This window comes from Choloepus didactylus, chromosome 2, assembly GCF_015220235.1.
Source record: "Choloepus didactylus isolate mChoDid1 chromosome 2, mChoDid1.pri, whole genome shotgun sequence".
NCBI classification, from domain to species: Eukaryota; Metazoa; Chordata; class Mammalia; order Pilosa; family Megalonychidae; genus Choloepus; species Choloepus didactylus.
Genome location: NC_051308.1, coordinates 224,360,434 through 224,386,462, shown reverse-complemented (window position 1 = coordinate 224,386,462; position 26,029 = coordinate 224,360,434). Strand labels below are relative to the sequence as shown.

General features: G+C 45.2%; 1 protein-coding gene across 3 annotated transcripts in view; it reads left to right on the top strand.

The window, feature by feature from the left end:
- Positions 1 to 5,749: 5,749 nt before the first annotated feature.
- MAN1C1 (mannosidase alpha class 1C member 1) overlaps positions 5,750 to 26,029 on the top strand; it is a 144,868-nt gene continuing 124,588 nt past the window's right edge. The window contains exon 1 of one of the 3 annotated variants that reach the window (XM_037828123.1): positions 5,750 to 7,346. In XM_037828123.1, the coding sequence (XP_037684051.1) occupies positions 6,828 to 7,346 (519 nt within the window). In that variant the 5' untranslated portion in view covers positions 5,750 to 6,827. Of the gene's footprint in view, positions 7,347 to 7,537; positions 7,561 to 26,029 lie in introns of those variants that run through there. The other 2 variants (XM_037828122.1, XM_037828124.1) reach the window with 2 other exon arrangements.

The window sequence follows — 26,029 nt, the reverse complement described above, 5'->3', positions numbered from 1 at the left end:
GCATATTGAAGACTCAGGCAACGCGAGATACTGTGGTGGGTTTGCAGGGGTGGATCTAGAGTAAGGCCAACCCAGCCCCTGCTCACTTGGCTTATGAGTGTAATGCTTGCTTCTGGCTTTTTAGTGTCAGTTATCTTTTTTAATTCTCACATCATCTTTTAGAGGTGGGTATTCCTATTAACCCCATTTGACAGATGGGGAAATCGAGGCTCAGAGAGGTCAGGCAAGTTGCCCACGACCAACCGCCAGGGTTCAAATCCCAGCCTAACTTCAAAGCCTTGTCTCTAACCCAGAGTTTCTCAACCTTACACCACTGACATTTGGGGCCAGATGATTTTTTGTTGCGGGGGCTGTGCCATGCATGGGATGTGTAGCAGTATCCCCGGCCTCTACCTACTAGATGCCAGTAACACCCCTTCCCCCTAACTGGGACACTCAAAAATATCTCCAATCATTGCCAAATGTCCCCTAGGGGCAAAATCTCTCCCAGTTTCAAATCACAGTTGTAACCACCAAGTCACCTGTGCTAACACCTGCAGAAAAGGCCCAGCCGACAGGCGGTTTCTGCTGCAGGGATTCAGACTCTGGCAAGAAGAGCTGAAAGGACATTTCTCTGATCTCCTTTTAAGAGTGTAAGATGTTCTGGGCTCTTTGACCCTGAAATGGGCCCCTGCTCCTTAGTGAGGTATTGACTGGGCCCCACAGCCTGGTGGGGTGAACTGGGGATGGCTGCTCGCGTCTTATCTTGGGACTAATCCTGTGTGCTGCTTCCCGGGGCAGGCCTCCACAGTCATCACTGTCTCTCCTGCCAGAGTCAGATCTGTCCAGGGGCCATTAAGGAGGCAGCCTGATGATTATCTCTTGGCTCAAGCTTGGCTTTATCTCTAGTCTTTGATTCTAAATGGGACTAAATGACCCTTTGAGATTCAGATTCCGCATCAACTACCCAGAGCCTTCTCTTAACATCCCAGATCACTCCCCCCACCCCCAGCAAGTTAGAAAGCTGGGAGTCCTTGCAGATGCCTCCTTCCTTGTCACCATCCAATTTCAAGCCACCACCCATCAAACTTGGCTTCCAAATTATCTTTTGAATCTGTCAGTCCTATCCATTTCTTTTTCACTTCCTCTGTCCAAGCCACCGTAGACTACTGCAATATCTTCCAAAACGTACTCACTTCATCCATTCCTTCCTTCTATTCCATTTTCCACACTGCAGCTAAACAAGCCTTTTCAAATGTTAATCTGAACCTACCCCCTAACTTCTCCATTGTTTTTAGGATTAGATCCAAGTCATTCATAATAGTGTATAGGATGCCATGGGGTGGACCCCTGCAGATCCCACCCCTGCAGCCTCCTCCTTTCCCCATTCTCTCCCCACTTCAGACACACTGGCTTCTTCAGCTCGCAAAAGCACCCTGTTCTCTTAACCCCAGGGCCTTTGCATCTGTGATTCCCTCTGTCTCGGCATTCGTGCCATTCTTTACCTGGTTAATGCCACTCATTATGGGAAGTCTCCCCTGACCCACTGCCCCTGAGTTCAGATCCTTTGTTACATGTTCTTACAGTCTCTCTCCTTGTTCTTTTCTCAACTCACATACTCATTTGGGGCACGATTATTCATTTAAACTCATCTTTCCCATGATACTGTGAGCTCCATGGCAGGAACAATGTATCTATCTTTGCTCATCGTTTTATCCCTAATGCTTAGTATACTTCCTGGAACATAGTGTGGAGCGGGTCGATATTTGGTGCATCTTAGGAACCCAGGCTAAGGCACAACTGAGATTCTCAACAAATAACCACTTTATTCCTTACACAGCACAGAGGGTCAAAAAACAAGCAGGTGAAGAGGTCCTATTGTGGCTAATTCCCCTGGGGAGGACAACTGCTTAGGTCAGGGTCAGTGGATGGTGGCTCCACGTGCCCTGCTTTGCATTGGAGATGAGGGACCCTGTGCTGTTTGGGTGCTGGGTTTTATATACCGCAGGGGGACGGGGTCCTGCCACTGAGTAAAAAGCAAGTATCAAGCAAACTTTTTGTGCAGAGTTCCTGCTCTGGCAAGCAGCTGTGGCTGCATGTTCCTGGGTTTGGGTTCAAGGTATGGTCAGGCCACTCCATTTCTGGGTACCTTGTTTTCCACAGTTGAGACCTAATGTCTTCCCCCGCTGCAAAATGAAAACATCAAAACTGCAAGAGGAGAAAGGGAGGGGAGTGGCCGAGGGCTGGGAGACAGCCACTGAGTGTGACTGTGACTTCCCCAGCACATAGTAGGCCCTTTATACATACATGACTGAATGAGCTCATACAGTTCTCTCAACAAGCCTGGGATGATGTCATCCTAGGCAGTGGTTTCCTCCCTGTAGATTCTGAAAGATCTAGAGGGCTTGGGAGCCTGCCTGACTGGATTCAAATCCCCCCTCTGCCATTTCCCAGCTATGTGATGTTGAGCAAGTTCCTTAAGATCTCTGTGCTTCAGTTTTCTCTTTTGTAAAATGTCAGTGAAAATAATATCTGCCTCATGGGGTGGTTGTAAGGATCAAATAAGTTAGTTTCTATAACATGCTTTTAAAAGCACCTGGCATGTAGTAAATGCCCATTAATCTTAGTTATTATTAATATTATTAACAGAAGGAGTATAGGCTCTGGGATTACAAAGATCTGGTTTTCTCTCATATTTGTAAATTATTCCCTGTGTGCTTTTGGACAAGTCCCATCAACCCCTAAGCCTCAGTTTCCCCATATATTAAATTGGGATCTCAAGACCCACTTCAGAGAGGGCCATTGAGATGTCAGCAAAGCACTTAGCACAGTGCCTGGTGCTGGCAGGTCCCTTCCTGAGGGGCCAAATCTATCCACGTTGCCATCCTTGAAGCTCCCTGAGGGTGGGCTCCACATCGTGCTTGTTCACTACTGTATCCCCACACATAGTAGGGGTTCAATAAATAGCTCTTCACCGAATGAATGAACCAATGAAAACAGGGTCTATGCTCTACTCATCTTTATGACCAATCTGGACTAGTATTTGCTGACAGAAAACATATTTTTAAAATGACTGGTTGTTTCCATTCCTGGCCCTACATGCATTTCTAAGTAAAACTGAAAATGATCCTTATTAACTTATCCCAAATCTCTCTGAGCCTTCAGAGTCTTATTTTTGTAAAGTGGGGCTATTAATAACTGGCTCATAGGATTGTTCTAAAAAAATGAGTCAATATGTATTTGGCACATAGAAAATGTTAGCTATGATTGTTCCCTCAGTTTCCTCATCTGTGAAATGGGCATCCACTCACTCATTTATTCACTCATTTACTGAAGAAACATAGTGCCTTCATACAAGCCATGGTGGTCAAGACCTGGGGCAGCTAGAGGTGAGGAAGCCACAGTCTCTGCCATGAGGAACTCAGCGTCTGCTGTGGGAGGCAGCACATCCATAGTGCAAACCCAGTGGATGAGGGCCACAGGATGTGTGAGGACTACGGAGGCCAGACGTGCAGGGGTGGAGGGGTTTACTTCTAGGGTAGGTGAGCTCAATTGGGAGACTGTAAAAGGTTATAGTATCACCATCTCCATGTCACCTTGCTCTTCACTTGACTTTGGTTTGAAATGAAGTTGCACCCCATGGGCTCTGGTTTTTGCAGACACGTGTCAGTCCTGCTGAAGCCCCACTTTCTACCTTTGCTCACCAAGCCTGCCCAAAGACTGCTGGGTGACTCAGAAGCACAGTGAGGATCCAACCCAATCAGGCATTTCCTGCTAAGACTCAGCCTTGCCTTCCTCTTCTCCTGGGTTCTATGGCCTCAGAGACTCAGCCGTGATGCCCCTGCACTCTCAATGTGGAGCAACACTGATGATGCCTCCAAAGAATGCTAGGTCCCTGCCCAGTTCTCCAAAGCCAAGCTTGTCCCTTCTGGAGGTGGGAGCCGGTAAGGGGGCACTTGGGGGTTGGTGATGTGGGGGGAGGCCAGGCCAGGTCTCTGGGCTCCTGCATCCAAGTGGGTCCCGTCCTTGTCTCTGAGGTTCACAGCTGGCTCCAGGAAAGTAACTCCTGCCAACCAAACGCATGGAGACGGAAACACCTGAATTAGAGTTTTACATATAAGCTGGGTGTAATGGGTTGGGAGAGACAAAATATTTGCACCTATTATCCAGAGCAGTCTTTTGCCTCTTATTAGGATTGAAAGAAACATATAGGCCAGGGGTATTTAAATATGGGCAGGGGTGGAGTGGGGGGTGGGCTCTGCTCTCAGTGGCTTGGCCAGGGCTAGAAGGAAATTTGGGCCCCAGTGGCCCATTCGCAGCAATCCTCAAGGAAGAAGCAAGATTTACGAGGTGAGGCTGCCTGGCCGCGTCTTCTGTCGGGAAAGGACTCCCTGCAGTATTTTCTAGTCTTGTCAATGCTGCATTTCATTTTAAATTGCAGCTGAAAGCAGATATTTTCCCTCTTGCCTATTACACCTCTTAATTTGTCTCTCCCTCTGCTGTTATTTGTCTCTATAAAGTGTTTTGCATGAAAGACCCACACAGCACAATGTTGCTTTGCCCTGAGTTAGTTTTAAGAGGAAGAGAAGACACAGAGAGACTTGGGTCCAATGAGGAAGGCGTTAGAGCCTTGGGGTGGGATGCACATGTGCCTGGGGGTATATGCTTGATGATTTGTACGTGTGCATGCTTTTGGAGGTATTTCTTGCCTGACAGACACTGTGGGTATGTGTATGCACATGTCAGTCTGTATGTGCGTATGTATATGCATGTATGTATACTAGTATATAATCATTAGGGTACCCATACCTAAAGTAAGTGTGTGTTTATGTCCAAATGCACAGCCATACACAACTCCCTGTGTGTATATGTATCTATGCATAGGAGCACACACATGCTCAGACACACAGACATCTAGGTACAGGTATCCCAGGTGACATGTGCAGTCCTCTGCCCACACACCCAGGGGTCCCTTTCTTTCCTTGCTCTCTCATGGCTCTACTTGCCCACCCAGGGGCCCTGACCCGGTTTTGGGTTGTGGGAAGTCAGGGCAGTGGTCTGCAGAGGGCCATGGAACACTGCCGTGGCCCGGTCCAGCAGCAGCCACAGCTTCCTGGCTTTGCTCCAGCCACACATCCCTTACCGGCGACCACAGAAGTCCCCCGCAGCTCCCACAGAAGCTCTGGGTCCTCTGCGCAGCCCTCAGGGGCGCGGACCACCAGCTCCTTCCAATCCCGGGCAGGTACTGAAGGCGTGAGAAAGGTCACTCAGCGACGGGCAGAGCCCTTCCGACTAGCCCCGTCCCCTGTCCCCTCTGTGTGAGAAGCGACCAGAGTCCGCGGGCGGGGGATGCGGGGGCGGGGGTCTTGGTTTCTCCCAGTCCAGCGAACGCTGGACAGTAACCAATGGGCGACTGTGGCCCAACGGGGGATCCCTCCGAGGCAGCCAATGACCTCGCTCCACTCTCCTCCCCCGCCCTCGCCAGCCCCGCGCAGCTGGACCATTGGTGCTGGTGGGATGAGGGGGGAGTGTGTGCGGCGCTGGCCTTTTGAGGGAGGAGGCGTGGCTTGGGGTGCCGTCTGCTCTCCCCACCCTCGCTCAGCCCCCGCACCTCCTACGCCCAGGCGCGAGGCCATTGGCCTGGCTGCGGCGCCGCGGGCGAGGTGGTCCGCGGGGCGCGCGCCGGTGGGCGTGCCCGGAGGGCGTGGCCCGGCGGGGGGCGGGGCGGCGGGAGCTGTCGCAGTGCAAGCCCGAGCGGGCGGTGGCGGCGGCGGCGGCGGCGTCCGGGCGGGTGTGCGCGCGTGTGGAGCGCAGGCTCGGCAGCGGCGGCGGCTGAGCCTGCAGCGGCGGCCGCGGCCCGTCTGGAGCGGCCGCTGCGAGAACGCCAGCTGCAGCGGGGGAGGCGCAGCCTTGGCTGCGCGCTCCGTGGAGCCGGCGGGGGCCGGGAACAGGTGATCCCAGCGGGAGCCCCAAGCCTTGTCGAGTTGGCGGGGCGGGAACCGCTCTCCCGGGCGCAGCTGCAGGCGCTCAGCCGCGACTCGTCGCGGACGGCGCGGGGCTCCGGACTCGGACTGGGGTTCGAGCATCCCTCGGCTCCTTGTCCCTGCAGGCTCGGAAGTGCTTGCTCCCGCTCCCCGGCCTCTCCCCGCTTCCCGGCGCCCGCTCCGCGGCGGAGCAAAGTTGTGGACGTGTCCCGATATCCGAGCGAGGACGTTGTCGCGACCCGGCCGGGTGGGCGCCCTCTCCAAGCAGTGCTGACACGCCAGCCCCGCCACCGCCTGGCCCCCCGAGCCGGCTGCTCTGGAAACTGCTTCTGAGGCGGAAACTTTGGGCACCGACGGGCGCGGGAGGGAGGCCGAGGGGCTGAGGGCGGTTCGGCGCGGGGAAACGAGGACGCTGCCCGGTCCGGCCTGCGAGCGCCCCTCGGCGCCGACAGCCTTGGCGCGGCGGACGGCATGTGACGGCCCCGGCGGCGGCCGCAGCGCGGGAAGGCGCGGGCCCGGGCCGCTGCCGGGAGGGGCTGCGCGGCGGCCGGAGGAAGGGCTGCAGTGCGCGACCCGCCGCTGCGGGCCCGGGCCCTGAGCAGTGCAGTGCAGCCCGGCTCGCCCGGGGCCCGCGGAGGCTGCTGCGCCCCCGCCTCGTTGCGGGAGGTCTCGCCCCAAACTCCCTGAACTTCAAGGGGGCGCAGTCCCCGAAACGGCGGAACTCTCGCGGTTGGCAGCCCTGCCCCCGGCGGCGCCCCTCGACGCCCTCCTCTCGCCGAGTCCCCGGCTGACAAGTGCCTGGACCCCGAAGGCCTCGGGGGTCCCAGACGGAGCTGACCTCCCCCAGCCCCGTTCCAGGCCACGATGCTCATGAGGAAAGTGCCCGGTTTCGTCCCGGCCTCCCCGTGGGGGCTGCGGCTGCCGCAGAAGTTCCTCTTCCTTCTCTTCCTCTCTGGCCTCGTAACCCTGTGCTTCGGGGCTCTCTTCCTGCTGCCCCACTCCTCTCGCCTTAAGCGCCTCTTTCTGGCCCCCCGGGCCCAGCATACCGGCCTGGAGGTGGTGGCCGAAGTCGAGCAGGAGCCTCCTCCCAATCCGGCGCCCGCCGCGCCGGCCCCGGGCGAGGACCACCCCAGTAGCTGGGCCGATCTACCCCGCAGGAAGGGGTGGCTGCGGCGCACCCGTCCCACCGGGCCCCGGGAGGAGGCCACGGCGGCCCGCGGCAACGGCATGACTGCCCCCAGGCCCCGGGAGAGAAGCGTCCCGTTTAGCTTTGACTTCAGCGCGTTCCGGAGCCGCCTCCGCCACCCGGTGCTGGGGACGAGACCCGACGAGAGTAAGGAGCCCCAGAGCCGAGTGCGAGCCCAACGGGAGAAAATCAAGGAGGTAAGGAGCCCCCATCCTCCTCTGCTCCAAAACAGTACCTCTCACCCCCCAAATATAAAACAAAAAAAACTCTAGTGCTTCCATCTATTTCCTCTGGCCAGATTCACTCGGTTCCTGGTCCACTCGAGGCCCTCCGCACAGGCTCTGAGCCCTCCTTTCTGCTCCCCAGCTTCTCATCCCATCCTCCCTGTGCACTTTCCACTACTGGGTTCAGGTAATCCTCCCCACCCCTGAGAGATGGCAACTGAGCCTATGGACCAACTTTTCCCCAGCCCCAGATTCTCATCTTCCCTGGCCAGTTCCCAGCCCCCTAGTGGGCTCAGGTCTCCACTCCTCTTTGAGAAGTTGCTGGTTGAGAGTGGAGCTGGGGTTTAACCGCTCTGCTTGCCACTGGCCACATTCCTTCTCACTGTGGCTCCTTAAGTCCCAACTTCCCTGAAACCTCTATAGAACCTGCTACCTGAAAACCCAGGATCTGGGGGTATTTGATGTTCTACACGTATTTTGTAGTCTAGCAAGCAACGTACAAACCAGAAGATATTGTGCATTCTTGCTGTTTCTGTTGAGCTTTGGAACAATTGTACATACCTGCATGTGATACAGGAAGGAATGACCAATGAGGTGGTGGAGATGTTATAGGACCTCTGAGGTTATTGGCTTAATGAAGTGGATCTTGGACTTGGGCTCTGTAGGGATTGTTCCAGGGAGGGGGTTAGAAGGATGACTTTGAGTCTGAGTCTTCTTAGTTGAAGTAAACAAAAACAAACACAGCCTCACTGTGGGCTTGAAGGTGGTTGCCAAGTCACCAGTGGTGACTATTCTGCTTGACCACTGTTAGAGCTGCCTCCCTGAGATTTGTGCCCAGCAAGGCAGAGGGGGCTGCAGTGACACCCCCAGGCCACAAGGGGGCTGTGGGCAAACTGTGGGCCAGGGTCTCCTCCCTAGAAAGGAGAGCATGTTCCCCCTTTCCTGCAGTCCGAGAAGGAAAGGACTGCCTCTCTTTGGACTTCTTGGGTTGCTGTGAAGGAGCCAGCAGGTTTGCCCTGATTTCCAAGGAGAGAAGATAGCAAGGGTCAGGACCTGCCCTGTGGAGACCTTCTCAGAGCCGGTGGAGAACTTGGTTGTCCCCTTCTCTGGTCCAGACTCCCCACCCCCCCCCCCCGCCACACACACACTTCTTATCTCTGCTGTTACTCAGCTATTCTGTGCTAAGCCCCATGGGAGACTTTTAACTAGCAATCACTAGTCATCTTGTAGAGTCAAGATAGGAAGCCTCAAAAAAGCTGAGTCCTTGTTATTTGTGTGTGTGCAAGTGTGCCCACCCATGCTCTCAGTTTCCAAATTCTTGGCAAAACCTCAAAGGTTAATTGAAGGCTGGACCTTGTGCTACCTAAGTGAGGGGCATCCATTTCTTCCCTTCCTGTTCAGGATCCTTCCCTTTCCACTGAATACCCACCTGGACCACATGCAGCTTCTGTCTCAAAGCTGCCTCTGAGCACACTATCGCTTTCTGTCCTTCTGGACCTCCTAGGAGGGCAGTAACCCCCACTGAAATTACATATAAACTGTATGCATGCGGTTTTCCTGGGATGTCCAGAGCTGTCATCAGATTTTCAAAAGGATCCCCGAAATGATTAAGAAATAACTACTGTCCTCAAAGGAGGTAGCTTTCTGCATTTGCATCTAGATGTCTAGAGTGGCAGAAAGGGTGGGCTGGCTGGTGGGAAACTTGGCTCTGCCCCACTGGGTAAAGACAACCTCCTTTGCCAGCAGAGGCTGTGGGTGGTGACCTGCAGTTGTGGCTGGGGGGTTGTTGAGAGGTGTGGAGACTCTGGGCTTTGCAGATAGGTGTAAAACAATATGAGGGGAAGAGGGCTATGCTGGATGCCAGTTGTCTGAATCTTTCTATCTGCCGGGCCGTGTCCCACCTGATGAGGAATGCATATGAGTATTGTGGAAGATGTCTTTATTTGCTTCTCATTTAAATTTGTATCTGTGATGTGCCCAGATAGAAATCTGCTTACATAAACCTGCAGGTAGTGTTCAGTGACCTCTCTCTTACTATCTTCTTTTAAAATAAAAATATTAATTTTTAATCAAGCAATTAAAAAACATTTTATTTTGAAATACTTTCAAACTTAACAGTTACAAAAATAATACAATCCCTGTATAGAGAATTCCAAGATATCCCTTCCTCCACCAGATACCCAGATTCACCAATTTTAACATTTTGCTACATTTGCCATATCATTTTATCAATATATCCATCTATCAATCCATTCATTTATCTATCCACCTATCTCTCTCTCAATCCATTTTCTGAACATTTAAGTGTAGTTGTATAATTGTGCTCCTTGAACACTTAATAGTGCCATGTACATTTCTTAAGAACAATGGTGTTCACTGTGTAACCACCTTAAGTGCAGTTATCAAGTTGAAGAAATTGACACTGATACAAAGCTTAGTCTATAGCCCAATTTTTTCAGATGTCCCAACAATGCCTTTTTGAACCTTCTCTCGTAACTTGTTAGGTCCCTTCAGGATCATTTATTGCATTTAATTGTCATTGTCTCTTTAGTGCTTTCTTTTTTAAATTCTGGGTACATATAAACAACATAAATTTTCCTATCTCAACCACTCCCAAGTATGCCATTTAATGGGATTAATCACATTCACAATGTTGTGCTGCTGTCACCACCTTCCATTACTTAAACCTTCCCATCTCCCCAAACAGAAGCCCTGTACCCATTATGCATTAACTCCCCATTCCTCCTGCCCCCTGCCCCTGGCAATCTGAACTCTAATTTCTGTCTCTATGACCCTCTGATATTTTCTTTGTAGTTACCATAGGGCTTATACTTAACATTCTAAATCTATAACAATTTCATTTGTTTTGATACCAAACCATGTTTTATTTTTTGACACATTATGTTCCTGTACCCCTTCATCCCCCCATATTTATGTAGTTCTTGTCATAAATTACATGTTTATACATTATGAGCCACAAACAAGTGGTTTATCGTTACATTTTATGTATTTGCTTTTAGATCCTGTAGGGAGTAAAATGTGGAGTTAGAAACCAAAAATACATTTATATTTACCTCGTCATTACCCTTTCTGGAGATATTTATTTCTTCATGCACCATGGATCTATTGTCTATAGCCCTTTCCTTTTACTCTGCAGAAATCTTTAGCATCTCTTGTAGGGCCAGTGGAGTGGTGACAAATCCCCTCAGCTTTTGTTTATCTGGAAATGTCTTAATCTCTCCCTCATTTTTTGAAATACATTTTTGCCAGACATAGAATGTTTGTTTGGTGATTTTTTGCTTTCAGCCCTCTAAAGATGTCATTCTCTTATTATCTTGAGCTCCTCCGATAGGAGGGGCTGGACTATATACACTGTTGCTTTTTGAAGCCTCTTATCTCTTCATGTGTCTTGAGTTTGAAAAATATGGGGCCGAGTTTGGCTTTCCTGTTAATGTAGAGTTACATTCCCTGGTGTCCCACCTGATGAGGAATGCATATGAGTATTGTGGAAGATGTCTTTATTTGCTTCTCATTTAAATTTCTATCTGTGTTGTGCCCAGGGTTAGATCATTTTAGAAATGTGCCTGTTTCCACAAAAGGGACTGTTTCTTTCCTCTCTGGTTTATTTCCAGACATGGATTGATTACACCCAAGGAGCAGAGGAACTAGCATCAGATAAAAAGGGCCCTTTTCTTATAAGATGAGGTTTCCAAAGTGAAAGTAAATGTCAAGAAAGAGTCAGAGAGGATGATAAATGAGAGTGTATGAAGAGTGGACACACAGGCTCTAGACTAACGCAGTATATTTATGAACGTTCCAGTTTGAGAGACGGACATGGGCACAGTTGTGTGCTGATAAGATGGGTTGAAGCTACGTATTCTGGGTGTATGCACATCAGAAAACAACCTGTCACTAGAACCCACTGCTTCTCATGTCATGATTTTGGGACTTTGGAGGAGGCAATGCAGTATGTGCCAGTTTGAAACTGTTATGTACCCCAGGAAAGACTATGATATTTAATGCAGTCTTGTGTGGGAAGACTTATGATGGGTGGGATCTTTTGATTAGGTTATTTCCATGGAGATGTGACCTACCCAACTGTGGGTGAGACCTTTTGATTAATTTCCTTGGAGGTGTGACCCTGCCCATTCAAGGTAGGTCTTGATTAGTTTGCTGGAGTCCTTAAGAAAGCTCACAGAGACAGAAACACAGAGAAGCTGATAGAGACATTTTGGAGAGAAGCTAAGATATGTAATCCAGTGTTTGCCCCCGGGAGAAGCAAGGAGGACTCAAAGAGTTGACACGGAGAGAGATGCTTAGAGAGAAAATGCCCAGAGATGTTTTGGAGACAGCCATTAGAACCAGACGTTTGGAGTTGCTAAGCTAAGAGATGGAGCCCAGAGTTTGTCCAGGAGAAGCTAAGTGAGAACCCACAGATGCTTTACAGAAGGTCACTGGAATCAGAAGCTGAAAGCAATGCAACCAGGAGCAAAGGACCAGCAGATGCCAGCTATGTGCTTTACCAGCTGCCAGAGGTGTTCCGGATGCCATTGGCCTTTCCTTGGTGAAGGCCACTGGAACATAGTGGAAGAGGGAGACCCAGAGAACACGGATTCAAGTTAAGGCTTATCCAGCAATAGTCCCACCTTGGGCAAGCCACCTCCTCTCCTTCCCAGACTTTATTTTTACCTTCTGTAAAATGGGGTGAAGAAGGGGGAAATAGTCTGATAATCCACATTCTTGCTTCCAACCTTGGTCTCCAAAGTGGACTGACTCTCTGGGTCAGGGACTCCTTAGCAGTTGAACTTGCCTTAGGTCCATGAAGTCAGGGACATGATGCTTTGTTGTTGTGTTGTTAGTCTTGATTATGTTCTCTGTTGTATATAGCATGTAGCCAAGAGTAGATGCTCAAATAGTTGATTGTTAGTTATACCTGTCACCCATATTGAACTTTGGAGATGGGATTGGAACAGTGACAGAATGTCAGCTTGGGATCATGAAGACTAAAGGGGTTGGCAAGAAAGCAAAGGGGTGACTACAGGAACATCTTGCTAGCAGTCTTCCCTTTTAGATCTAAGGATAATGTAGGAAACGGGGGGCCCTGGCCGTGGACGGCTTCTTAAGGATTCAAGTTCAAGCAGACTTTTCTCACTCATGACAAGAGTTGGAAATGTATAGCTTCTCAAGGTTACTTGCCTGTGAAAAGATCCAAACTCCGGAGTCCTAAATGATGCTTGGCTGCTGATCTGGGGAACCTCAGTTGTCCCTTCCAGCAAGGGGGACTTTTATGGAAATGAACCAAGCGTTCTGGGGCAGGGAGTACTACTGGTGTTGGGGTTACTCCTCTCCCATACAGTGATTTTGTGCAAGCTAAAGAAAGGGGCCCCCTTTTTCTGGGCAGATGTGTTTGACACTGGGCAGAAACCTGACTGGGTGAGGAGAACATGGCTTGGTTTTCATTCCCTTCCCCGTGTCCTCAGCCCAGCACCCTTATGCAGGGCAGAGTCTGACCACAATACATAGCAGTCCTGTTAAGAATCCATCCTGGGTTCACGTCCCTAGCCACTCCATCAACTCTGACCTTGGGGAAAATTCCTTTTTTTCACTGGGTCTCAGTCTTCATGGTAAAAAAAAAGAGGTTAGCATTTAGGGGTTTCTCTTCTCTCCCCCTGCTCCTACCTAGATCTGCCCAAGCACCTAGAGTAGGGACGGACACCTAGGATGAACTCAGATATTTGAATGAATGGCTGTAGTTGAGGTTGATGGTGGCAGAGGTTAAGCCTTCTCCTTGAGTGTACCCGGCTCAGTGAAGGGAGCTATGCTTGGGTTTTGCAGGGCTTGGCGGCTTCATGATCCGAGAGACCTGTTAGAAGTTACAGTAAGTTTCCAAGTTTAAGTCTGAATTGAAGGGAGTGGGGAGGAGGCACCGTGGGACAATGAGTTGCCCTGGAGTGCCCGTGACTTGGTAGAGAGTGGCCCAGCTCGTGCCCTCCAGGCCTGCTGTGTTAAGTCTCCAGAATATTGTTGTTATGATATGTGATGATGCCTGAATGTCATCTTGGCAAGTGATCTTTGCTCCCCATTAATGGGCTGGCTCATTAGTCATGTGTGGTTTCTCTGTGTATCTGATTTATTCTCACTGGTGCCAGGGACAGGTAGGAAAATTAAAAGGCTTTGTATTCTTTGTGGCATGTAAATCTGAGCCTGCAAGATGTTCAGGATAATTAATATCAGGTACACATCAGATTTAAATAGCTTTCCTACGAAGAGCTCTATTTGAGTTGCAAATCCATTGAAGACATCCTTTTTCCCCCCTTGTCCTTCAGTTTCTTTGCTTTCATTTCCCTTTTTTCCCGGTCCACAATATGTTTAAAATAGATGGGAAGACTGGGTTTTAATATCGGGATGTGTGCCTTGGAAGACACTTACATCCTAAGCCTAGCCACGAGCCTCATCCTTCTTCCTTAGAACTGAGTGCTGCAGGTGTAGAAAAGCTTAGAACTTGCCCCCACCAGGTGTACAGCTTAACATTCACACAGTTAGTTGGGTTTCTCTACTTTCATTTTGAGTTGCCATCATTTTGGGGAATTAGGTGCAGGTATACCAGGAGCAAATTGCTTCTCGGACCTCCATCCTTAACTCTGTCTTTAGCGTTAGAGCTAGAAACAAATAGAATGATGACTTTTGAAAGTCAGCTGCTTATTTCACAGTACAGTTAGCAAGGGGGGGGTGGTGGTGGTGGCGGTAGGCATATAGATTCCCTGGTGGTTTCCAGAGTGACTGATTTACATCTGAGCTCAAGAAATACCTTTTCTGTAGCTTTCCCCAAAGACTGATCCATTACTCTGCCAAAAATAAATATTGTGATGTATATTGTTCAAAGAAACTTACATCTTTTCTCTTATGGAAAAAAATAAATCAGGCTCGCAGGTTGTAGAGCCCCATGCAGGGAAGCTGTTGGAGAATCCTGGTGAGCACCTAGCTTTGTGGGTCTTGGCTCTGGCTTGGGGAAGGTGCCTGCTTCTGCATTCCATGTTGAGGCTGTGTTGGGAGCTTTAGGAAATTCTCTCTTCCTGCCTTGCTTTTGTTGGCCAGCTCAGGAATCCTTAGCAAAGGAGTGATGGACATAGGATTCAGGAGAGTAGTTACTCAGGTGAGTTGATGCGTATTTATCGCATGACTTTAAGATAGGAGGCACCGCGGAGTAGGAGGAGTGTCACAAACCTGTCATGAACCAAGGATTATTATGACTCCAGTTCTGTGACCTGTGGTCCAAAATGACCAGGCTCCCTTGGACAAGAAGACCGGGTTCTCAATTTCCCACCACCCTGTGGCCAAGGCCTTATGCACAAGTGTTTGCATAATTTGGGAGAAAGAACAAAACAGACTCTTAGCTCTAAATTTCCGTGGCAGATGATGGTAAGATGCCAAATTGGAGACCACTCAAGGAATTCTGAGGATCCAAGAGCCAAGTTGAAATGGTATCCTCTCCTCTTTCCTCCTTTGCCCCCCACCCTCCCCCACCCCCCCACTGGGAGCGGGGCTTGTCAATAGCTGAGGTAGCATGGTTCGGATTCCCTTAAATCCCAGAGTTGACATAGCTGAGATTGCTGTAAATCAAACCTGTTTTGGTGTCTCTACCCCAAAAGAGAGCAGAAATGACCGAGACCACAGCTACAGCCTCAGCCTCAGTGTGGTGGCCCAGTCATAGGTGTCTTCCCCTTTGAGAAGGCTGGTTTCTATGATTTGGGTTGAGAACTCCCCAGATGGGATAGGTAGGTGGTCAGAACAGCTCTTACATGGGGTTTCTTAGCTCTGATTCTTTAGTAATTAAAGGCAAAAGCCAGGACAGGTGTCTATTTTAGTGCAGTGCCTTTAGTAGTAACTTTCATAAAAGAAACTTTGGCATATTGATTAGTGCCCTCCTTAATAGATGAGTAATAATTGTGTCTTTATCTGGCATCCTCTGGGAGTAAACAGCTCTATGGGTGAACCTCCCAGAGAAACAGATTTCACCAAATGGCAGCCATTTTTAGTGGCTAGATAATAGGAGATTTTTCTCCCTTCCCTTCTGTGCTGGTTTGAATGTATTATATCTCCCCAAACTCCATTATCTTCGATGTAATCTTGTGTGGGCAAACGTATCAGTGTTGATTAGATTGTAGTTCTTTAAGTGTTTCCATGGAGATGTGACCCACCCAACTGAACACCTTCTTAAGCGCCATAATAAAGAGAAATCCTCCTTGTTGACTTGGTGGTCACTGTAATATGGTGTTCCAGTTTGCTAATGCTGCCGTTATACAGAATACCAGAAATGGGTGGGCTTTTATAAAGGGGGTTTACTTGGTTACACAGTTACAGTCTTAAGGCCATAAAGTGTCCAAGGTAAGGCATCAATAGGGTACCTTCATTGAAGGATGGTCATTGGCATCCCAGAAAACCTCTGTTAGCTGGGAAGGCACATGGCTGACATCCACTTGCTCCCAGGTTGTGTTTCAAAATGGTGTTCTCCAAAATGTTGCTCTTGGGGTGTTTTGTTCTCTCTTAGCTGCAGCTCCTCTTCAAAATGTCATTCTCAGTTGTTCTCCAAAATGTCCCTCACAGCTGCTCTGCCTCTGGGCCTGTGTGGCTCTTTTTAAAGTACTCCAGTGATCCAGTGAAGACCCACCCCGAATTCGTGGGGCAACACCTCCATAGAAATAATCCAATGAAAGGTCTTGCCCACAGTTGATTGAGTCACATCTCCATGGAAACACTGAACCAATAGGTTCCAACCTAATCAACACTAATAGGTGTGCCCCCACAAGATTGCATCAAAGAACATGGCTTTTTTCTGGAGGACATAATATATACAAACTGGTACATATGGCAATACCCTTGTATGTATAGGACTGTATGTATGTATACATATGTATGTATGACTGTATGTATAGGACTGTTTGCCTTTCAGTGTCTGTCCCTTGTGTTATTGTTTTTTTGCACAACAACCTTATGATGTAGGTGCTATTTATTTAGGTATAATTTATATACAGGGAAATGTACAGGTCTTAAAATATACAGTTTGCTGAGTTTTAACATATGCAGAAACCCATGTAACCCACATCCCTATCAAGATATGGAACATTTCCATCATCTCAGAAAGTTCTCTCTGCTCCTTCCCCCAACACCTCCCCCTCACCTTTGCCTCATTCCAACCACAGTTTTAATTTTTATTTCTATCATCAGAGATTGGTTTTGCCTGTTTTAGAAGTTCAAATAAGTGGAATAGTACATATATGCCCTCTTGTTCAAGGCTTCTTTTACTGAAGATAATATTTTTGAAATCCATCCATGTTGTGTCTATCAGTAGTTCATCATTTTAATTGCTGAGTTGTATTCCATTGTATGGATATACTACAATTTGTTTTTCAGTTCACCTGCTGTTGGACTTTTGGATTGGTTCTAGTTTGGGCTATTATACATAAAGCTGCTGTGAGCGTTTTATGGACAAGTTTTTGTATGGGCATATGTTTTTATTTTGTGTAAATATTTAGGAGTAGAAGCTCTGACTCGTGGGTTAAATGTATATTTAAATTTATAAGAAACTGTAAACACTTCCCCTAAGCAGTTAGACCATTTTATATCCCTGCTGGCAATGTGTGAGTCCTACATCCTTGCAAACACTTGGTATTGTCAAACTTTTTAATTTTAGCCATTCTATGTGGTTGTTCTGGTTTGCTAATGCTTGCCATTATGCAAAATACCAGAAGTGGATTGGCTTTTATAAAGGGGATTTATTAAGTTACAGATTTACAGTTCTGAGGCCATAAAAGTGTCCAAACTCAGGCATCAATAAGATGTTACCTTCACTGAAGAATGGCTAATGGTGTCCAGAGCACCTCTGTTACCTGGGAAGGCACGTGGCTGGTGTCTGCTGATTTTTTGCTCTGGGGTTCTGGTTTCAAAAATGGCTTTCTCCAAAATGTCTCTGGGCTTCTGTCTCTTAGTTTCTTCAGCTCCTGTGCATCTAAGCTTCGGGGGTCCTCTCTTAGTTTCTTCAGAGCAAAACCTAGGCTAGCATCTCCAAAAGTCTCCAAGTGTCAGCTCTTAGCTTCTCTCCAGAACATCCCACTCAGCTGCTCTGAGCTCCTTCTGTTTGTGAGCTCTCTTATAGGACGCCAGTGATTAAATCAAGACTCACCCTGAATGGGCGGGGTGCATATCTTCATGGAAATAATTTAATCAAATGTTTTGCCCACGGTTAACTGAGACACATTTCCATGGAAACACTCAATCAAAAGATTCCAACCTAATCAACACTAATACTTCTGCCCCCACAAGATTGCATTAAAGAATATGGCTTTTGGGGGCACACAATATATCCAAACTGGCACAGTGGTAAGCAGTGATATTTCATTGTGGTTTTCATTTGTAGTTCCTTCATAACTAATGATATGAAGCAACTTTTCTTGTGCCTGTTTGCCATTTGTATATCGTCCTTTGAAGTGCCTAGATCAAATCTTTTGCCACCCTCCTATCCTTTTTAAAATTGGGTTGTTTATCATCTTACTGAGTTGTAGGAATTCTTTATATATTCTGGCAAGTCCTTTATCAGATACATGTAACACAAATACATATGCTCCCAGTCTGTGACTTGTTTTTTCGTTTTCTTAATGGTGCTGTTTAAAGAGCAGAAGCTTTTAATTTTGATGAAATCCAATATATCAACATTTTCTTTTGTGGTTAGTGCTTTCCGTGTCCATTCTGAAAAATCTTTGTCCACTCCAAGTTATGAAGATAGTCTCCTTTTTAATTTCAGAAGCATTATAGTTTTAATTTTTACATTTAGGATCCTTAGGATATGCTATTTATATAAGCATGTTGTCTGTGACTAAAGACAGTTTTACTTTGTCCTTTCCAATTTGTGTGCCTCATTTCTTTTTCTTGCTTCAGTGCACTGGCCAGGACTTTCAGTATAATACTGACTAGGAGAGGTGAGAACAGATGTCTTTGCCTTGTTTCTGATCTCAAGGGAAAAGCAGTCAATCTTTCACCATTAAGTATGATGTTAGCTCTATGTTTTTTGTAGATGCCTTTTGTGAGGTAAAGAAGTTCCTGCCTATTCCTAGTTTACTGAGAGTTTTTATTAGGAGTGGGATCAAGTTTTGTCAAATGCTTTTTCTGCATCTACTGAGATGATTATATGCATCTCCTCTTTAATTCTATTAATATGGTGCATCATACTGAATTTGTTTTTTGAAACAGTGTTAAATCACTTGCATTGATTTCCTAATATTTTGTTAAGGATTTTTGCATCTATGTTCATGAGGGATATTGGGTTGTAGTTTTCTCATAAAGCCTTTGTCTGTTTTTTGGTATCAGAGTTATGCTAACCTTATAAAATGAGCTGAAAAGTTTTTCCTTCTGTTTTTTGAGAGAGTTTGTGTGACACTGATATTATCTCTTTCTTAAATGTTTGATACAATTCACCATTAAAACCATCCGGGTTTAGAGGGGTGTGTGTGTATGTGTGTGTCTCTGTGTGTGTGTAAAGTTTTAAATGATGAGTTTAATTTCTTTAACAGATACAGACTATTCAGAATTTCTATTTCTTATGTATGTTTTGTCAATTTATCTTTCAAGGAATTTTCCTGTTTCACTGAAGTTGTAGAATTTATTGGAGTAAAATTATTCCTAAGATTCTCATTGTCATTTTAATGTTTGTGGGATCTGTAATTGTGTCCCCTCTTTCTTCCTGATATTGGTAATTGCTTTCTTGGTTTCCTTGTTGAAACTAGTCCAGCTAGTAGTTTACCAATTTTATTGGTCTTTTCAAGCAATAAACTTTTGGTTTTATCTTTTTATATCCATTTTAAAATTTCATTGAAATTTCACTCTTTTCTTTATTTCCTTCCATGTCAGACTTAATTCACTCTCTTCTAGCTTCTTTAGGGTAGAAGCTCAGATAATTGATTTTGGATTTTTATTATTTTCTAGATAATCCCTTTTATTGACTTATAACTAAATTCCTTTGTGCTCAGAGAACATACTTTGCTTTTTGTCCTTTGAAACATGAGAACTGTTTTATGGCTCACTGTGTGGTCCATATTGGCACATACATCCATTTACATTTAATATAATGTTTATATAGCTGTGCTTAAATCTATGTGCACTTAAAGAAAGTGTTGGGTGTAGTGCTCTGTAAATGTCATTCATCAGAGAGGTTGATAGCATTGTCTGAATACTCGGTACTTTTACTGAATTTTTTTCCTACTTATTCAATCCATCACTGAGAGATGAATGTTGAAATCTCCAACTATAATTGTGGATTTGTGCCACTTTTCTCTTTAGCTATATCAGTTTTTGCTTCATATGTTTATGTTTCTAATATTAGGTATATAACATCTAGGATTATTTTAAGTTCTTGTTGAATTGACACTTAACATTATAAATATAAGTCTTCATCTCTGATAAAGATGCTTTGTCTTAAAGTTTAGTATGTCTGATTCATATAACCTCTCCGGCTTTCTCATGATTAATGTTTGCATGGTATAAACTTTTCCATTCTTTTAAACTATCTGTATCTTTGTATTTAAAGTACAACTCTCGTAAACAGCAAATAACTGGGTCTTGCTTTTTTATCTTGTCTGTCAATCTCTGCCTTTTAATTAGTATATAGTCCATTTACATTTAATATAATGTTTATATAGCTGTGCTTAAATCTATCATGTAGCAGCTTGATTTTTATTAGTCCCATATATCCTTTGTTTCTTTTTTCCTTTTACTGTCTGCTTTTGGATTAATCAAATATTTATGATTCTACTTTATCTTATCTATTGCCTTTTTAGTTATAGTCTGTTTCTGTTTTTGTTTTTAGTGGTTGCTGTAAGGATTAGAATTTTCATCCTTGTCTTGTCACAATACCTTGAAACAATGCATCATTTCATATATGATTTCAGGCCATTAACAATGACATAATTCCATTTACCCACACCATCTTCATTCTATTGTTGTCACATACTTTGCTTCTACATATATTATAAATCTCATAATTCATATGTATATTTTTGCTTTAATCATTCAGTTGTCTTAAGGAAATTAATTAATTAACATCTTTTATTTATCTACGTACTTAACATTTCTAGTTAAGTATGCCTGAGTTTCAGTCTGGTATCATTTCCCTTCAACCTGAAAAACTGCTCTTAACATTTCTTGTAGTGTAGGGTCTGCTGTTTACAAATTATTGTGGCTTTTTTAAAATCTGAAAACATCTCTATTTTACTTTCTTTTTCAAAGAATATTTTTTGCAGGGTAAAAATTCTAAGTTGACTGTTATGCTGGTTTGGATATATTATATCCCCCAGAAAAGCCATGTTCTTTAATGGACTCTTGTGGGTGCAGACTTATTAGTTTTTTTATTAAAGGTGGAAACTTTTGATAGAATGTTTTCATGGAGATGGGACCTACTCAACTGTTGGGTGAGAACTCTGATCAAATTATTTCCATGGAGGTGTGAGTGGCACCCATTCAGGGTGGGTCTTGATTAGTTCACTGGAGTATTTAAGAGAGAAGAGAAGAGCCGACACAGACCTTGATGCCCAGAGACACTTGGAGATGCAGACAGAAGAACATTTGCAGATGCTAAGGTGAGAGATGAAGCCCAGAGTTTGCCCTGGAGAAGCTAAGAGAGGACCCCCAGATGCTTAGAGAGAAATGCCCTGGGAGAAAGAAGAAAGGAAACACAGGAGCTGAGAGAGAAGAGCAAAGACGGAAGCCCAGAGACATTTTGGAGAACGCCATTTCAAAAAACAACCTGGAAGCAAAGGACCAGCAGACACCAGCCACATGCCTTCCCAGCTGACAGAGGTGTTCTGGATGCCATCGGCCTTTCTTCAGTGAAGGTATCATCTTGTTGATGCCTTGGTCTGGACACTTTTATGGACTTAGAACTGTAACTTTGTAACCTGCTAAATCCCCTTTATAAAAGCCAAGCCTTTTCTGGCATTTTGTGTAACAGCAGCATTAGCAAACCAGAACAACTGTTTTTTGTTTTTATTTTTTTACACTAGAGATGTCATTCCATTGTCCTGTTAGTTTGCATTGTTTCTGATAAGACGTCAAAAGCTTTTCTTCTACATCCTCCCATTGGGTGCTTTTAAGATTTTCTTCATATCTTAGGTTTTCAGCAATTTGACCATGCTATGCCTAGGTGTGGTTGTCTTTATTTATTCTGCTGGGTTTCATTGAGTTTCTTGTGTCTGTGGATTGATATTTTTCATCAAGTTTGGAAAATTTGGGGCCCATATTTCTTCAAATTTCTGCCCCAGTCTATTGCTTCTTCTTTTAGAATTCCAATTACATATATGTTAGATTGCTTGATAATGTCCAAGAGGTCACTGAGTCTCTGTTAATTTTCTCTTCAGTCTTTCTTTCTGTGCTCTGGTGTGTGTGCTGGTTTGAATGTATTATGTCCCCCAGAAAAATCCATATTCTTTGATGCAATCTTGTAGGGCAGACATATTAGTGAGGATTAAGTTGGAACGTTTGGATTAGGTTGTTTGCATGGAAATGTGCCCCACCCAGCTGTAGGTGATAACTCTGATAAGATAATTTCCATGGAGGCATGGCCCCACCCATTCAGGGTGGACCTTGATCAGTGGAGCCATGTAAATGAGCTGACAAACAGAAGGAACTCAGTGCAGCTGAGAGTGACCTTTTGAAGAGGAGCTACAGCCAAGAGGGACACTTTGAAGAATGCACTGGAACTGAGAGAGGAGCTTCAGCTTATAGAGACATTTTGGAGATAGCCTTTGAAAGCAGACTCTTGCTCCGGAGAAGCTAAGAGAGGATAAATACCCCAAGTGCAAAGAGTGACATTTTGAAGAGGAGCTGTGGCCTAGAGAGGAACGCCCTGGGAGAAAGCCATTTTGAAACCAGAACTTGGAGCAGACACCAGCCACTTGCCTTCCCAGCTAACAGAGGTTTTCCGGACACCATCGGCCATCCTCCAGTGAAGGTACCCTTTGTTGATGGACACTTTATGGCCTTAAGACTGTAACTTTGTAACTAAATAAACCCCCTTTTATAAAAGCCAATCCATTTCTAGTGTTTTGTGTACTGGCAGCATTAGCAAACTGGAACAATGTGAATAAACTATATTAACCTATCTTGAAGTCCATTGATCTTTTCTTCTGCAGTATTCAATCTGATGTTAGTCCCACCCAGTGTTTTTGTTGTTGTTGTGTATTGCAGGTACTTTTTATTTCTACAATTTACATTTGGATCTTTTTATTGTTTTTGTTTCACTGATATTTCCCTTCTGTTCATTCGCTTCCATCTTTTCCTTTAAACCTAAAACACGTTTATAATAGATTTTTAAGAATTCTTTGCTACTTCTAACATCTGTGTCATCATTGGATCTGTTTGTATTGACTGTTTTTTCTCCTGGGAATGGATCACATTTTCCTGTGCTGCACCTTGTAGATACTAGTTTTTTTTTTGAGATTCTGGATTCATCTGCTTTTAGCAGTTCCCCCACCCTCGTGAAGCTATGACTTCTTGCAGCTGTCAGGATACCTGCCTCTGTCTGCTTTATTCTCTATTCTTCCTATCTTGCTATATTCTAACCTGCAGTTGGCCAGGAAACCATTTAATCTAGCTTGTGGGCATTATAAGAAAAGTATAAATAAATAGAGTTTGAGTAGATCTCTGAAGACTCCTGAATCAAGTGCATGAACTTTAATGCACAGATTTTAGCATAGTTGAGCTATTTAAAGACTCATTTATTTTTTGTACTGGGTGTTGGCCAGTAAAATGTAACTTGGTGTCAAAACTATGTCCTGAATGGAGGAAACAGTTCTCGAAAGGGCTTCTAATTTCTGGCTGCTGTCATCTTAAATTATTTGTGTATTTTTTGCTCATTGGCTTTTAGGGGTTGGAAGAAATATTGGTAGATGTGGTGTTCCAGCAGCCTCCATTAGTGCTACTTTCCTCAGAATTTTATAATCTATCAAATATTTACTCTGGACTCCTTACCTTGAGTCTAACGACTACTTTTAAAACTTGGTCTGTAAATCTCTGCATTAAAAAAATAAGCTGTTCATGTAGGCTGTAATTTCCTGAATTACTAATCATAGGAAATCTAAATATACATGGCTGAAGGAATTTCCAAAGTGCGTTCTGTGTGATCTGATCTCTTACCCCCCTCATTCGGGAAAGTTCAGTATGAAGTAAAAGTAGTACCTTATTGTAAAGGCTGCCTTTAATTCCGCTGGTCTCATTGCATAAGTCTCTTGTTTAGGTCCCCTACCTCCGTCCCGCCCTGCCAAATCCGCTCCTGGAATGAGCTCTTCAGAGGTTAAATCTAAACTTTGCCAAATAAATGCTGATCTCCTGGGAAGACATTTCAGCACCTTTTTTGTTTTTCTGCACTTGTGTTTTCGACTTAAATCAGTGAATCTTCCCCCTTAACAGCTCCTCCAGAAACCATTCTCCATGTCTGTCACATCCCTTACGGAGCTATGGAGGAGTCTTGGTTTTTAATTATAAGAATCAATGGGAAAAGAAGACTTTAGTTTCTTGCTTTCAGAACTGGACCTTTTACAGAACAGCCTATAAAAAGAATCAATTTTCCTACTTCAGAGTGTAAGGAAACCCTTTATAGAGAAAGGTTCACGCTTTGGCAGGAAGATAGCATTCAGTCTAGAGACTTCTCCAGCAGCTTCAGAGAGGAGCCTTCTGGGTGTCTAATTATATAAGGGGCAGAAATCTCACAGCGATGGCCTCGCAGAGATGGCATTATGTAGCAGCCTCCCTTAGCATCATCCTAGAATATCTCTGTCTGATGATTGATCCTTGAGAAGCTAAGGATGGTACCAGAGTGGTATCAATCCAAATGGAGCTGAGGGAGAAAAACAATCTCAGATATTTCCTGAGATTAGGCATTCGATTAGATTAAAGCATAATAAGATTCTCTGTGCTCTCAGTAAAGTGCTCTTAAATTTGGTACCAGCGAGAGCAGGATTCCAGCATGTTAGTCCTGGAATTTGATGTCTTCTTGTTAGAAAAGAAGTTTCTGGTTCTGTAGCCTCAGTGTCTCCTGTCGTCTTTTAAATGTTAAGGCTCTCCAGGGGGGTCTGCTTTGAAAGGGGTTGGAGGAGGGGACTGGGCTGGAATGGTATGTCTTAGTACAGTCCTAGCATCCCACTAAGGGCTTAGCTGATCCCACAGCAGTCCTGTGGCACACAGGGCAAGGACTGTAATCCCATTTACAGATGAAAAAATGAAGACTCGGAAAAGAGAAGCGAACTGCTCAAGGTCCCACCAGTTTAAATTGTGACACACGGACTTAAACTTCTCCTGACGTCTAGATTGACCTTCTTTCTATTACATCATCTCAAGGCTGATGAGTGACAATTTAGAGGAAGAGTTTTCATGTTGGGATGGACTAAAGTGGAAATTATTATAGTCTTGGTAGGTATCCAAAAGAACTTACCTTGTGAATCTCTAGAACAGCAATTCTAACCTTTATTGCAGAAGGAATTGCCTGGGGTGGGGGGTGGTTTAGGGATACTTATGCCTGCCTTCCTTGCCTGGACATTCTGATTTAATTTGTCTGGGAGGAGGAGTGTCCCCTGGGCATTGGGCTATTTTAAAATTTCCCAGGTGATTCTAATGGGCAGCCGTGCTTTAGAACTCACCTAGAATGTGTCTCCCCTCTGGCTATATTTCCCTTTTACCCACTTATGATAGAGGTTGGAGATCGTCGATATTTTTTAGGACCCAGACCAGAGTTAGGTAAGAAAAAAATGGGCTGGGGGAAAAAGTCTCAGTTAAAACTGAAATTTCCAGAGTTAAGAGCACAAGCTGTTAGCATTATCAAGAAAAGCTGTGACTTTATTAAAACTTTAAGAAAAATATTGAAAGCATCAACTATCTGTTGAGCCTCAGTTATTCAAAACGAACGGAAGGAAATGCAGAGATGACCCTCTGACATTAAGGAATTTTATCATCTAATATTGCCATGTGCCTGAATCACTTCTTACCACATAGAGGTACATAGTGGTAAGGAAACATTGGTGAACTGCATAAATATTTGCCTGTCCCATCTAGATCTTTTCTGGGGCAGCAGGCAGGACATAAACATCTGAAATGAAAATATTTGCTTGTCCAGAAGTATTTGCTTCCCAAAAGGCCATCACCCTCCTTCCTGTGACTCTCTGCTGATTTCCAGTCAACAGAGCGGCCTTTTCACATTGCCCTTTGGCAACACGGAGATCCTGAGGGTCAGCAGAACAGATTGTTATCTATATAATCCAGTAACTGATACTGATACTCAGGAAAAATGAGAAGTGAAAGAAGCATTGAAGAAGTAAAAGAACCAAACCCAGTCCCAGGTGTTCAGATTCCACTGCAGTGTTACTCTGATATTTCATATGTCATCTCTGCCGAGCCAGATGCTGATTTAACCTGGGAATTACTGTCGGAATTGGTCAGATCAAATCTATCCAGGCCACCTATGGTGGACGCTGCAGGGGTGAGAATGTGCTAAATATTAGTGTGGGTGTCCCGCAAATAGCTTTGTTTCTAGGCAAGAAACTTATGAATTCTCAACCTTTGTCAAGTTGCAATCTTTCGTGTATAAAACACGTCCTATTTGTCCCAGACTTATTTTGTTC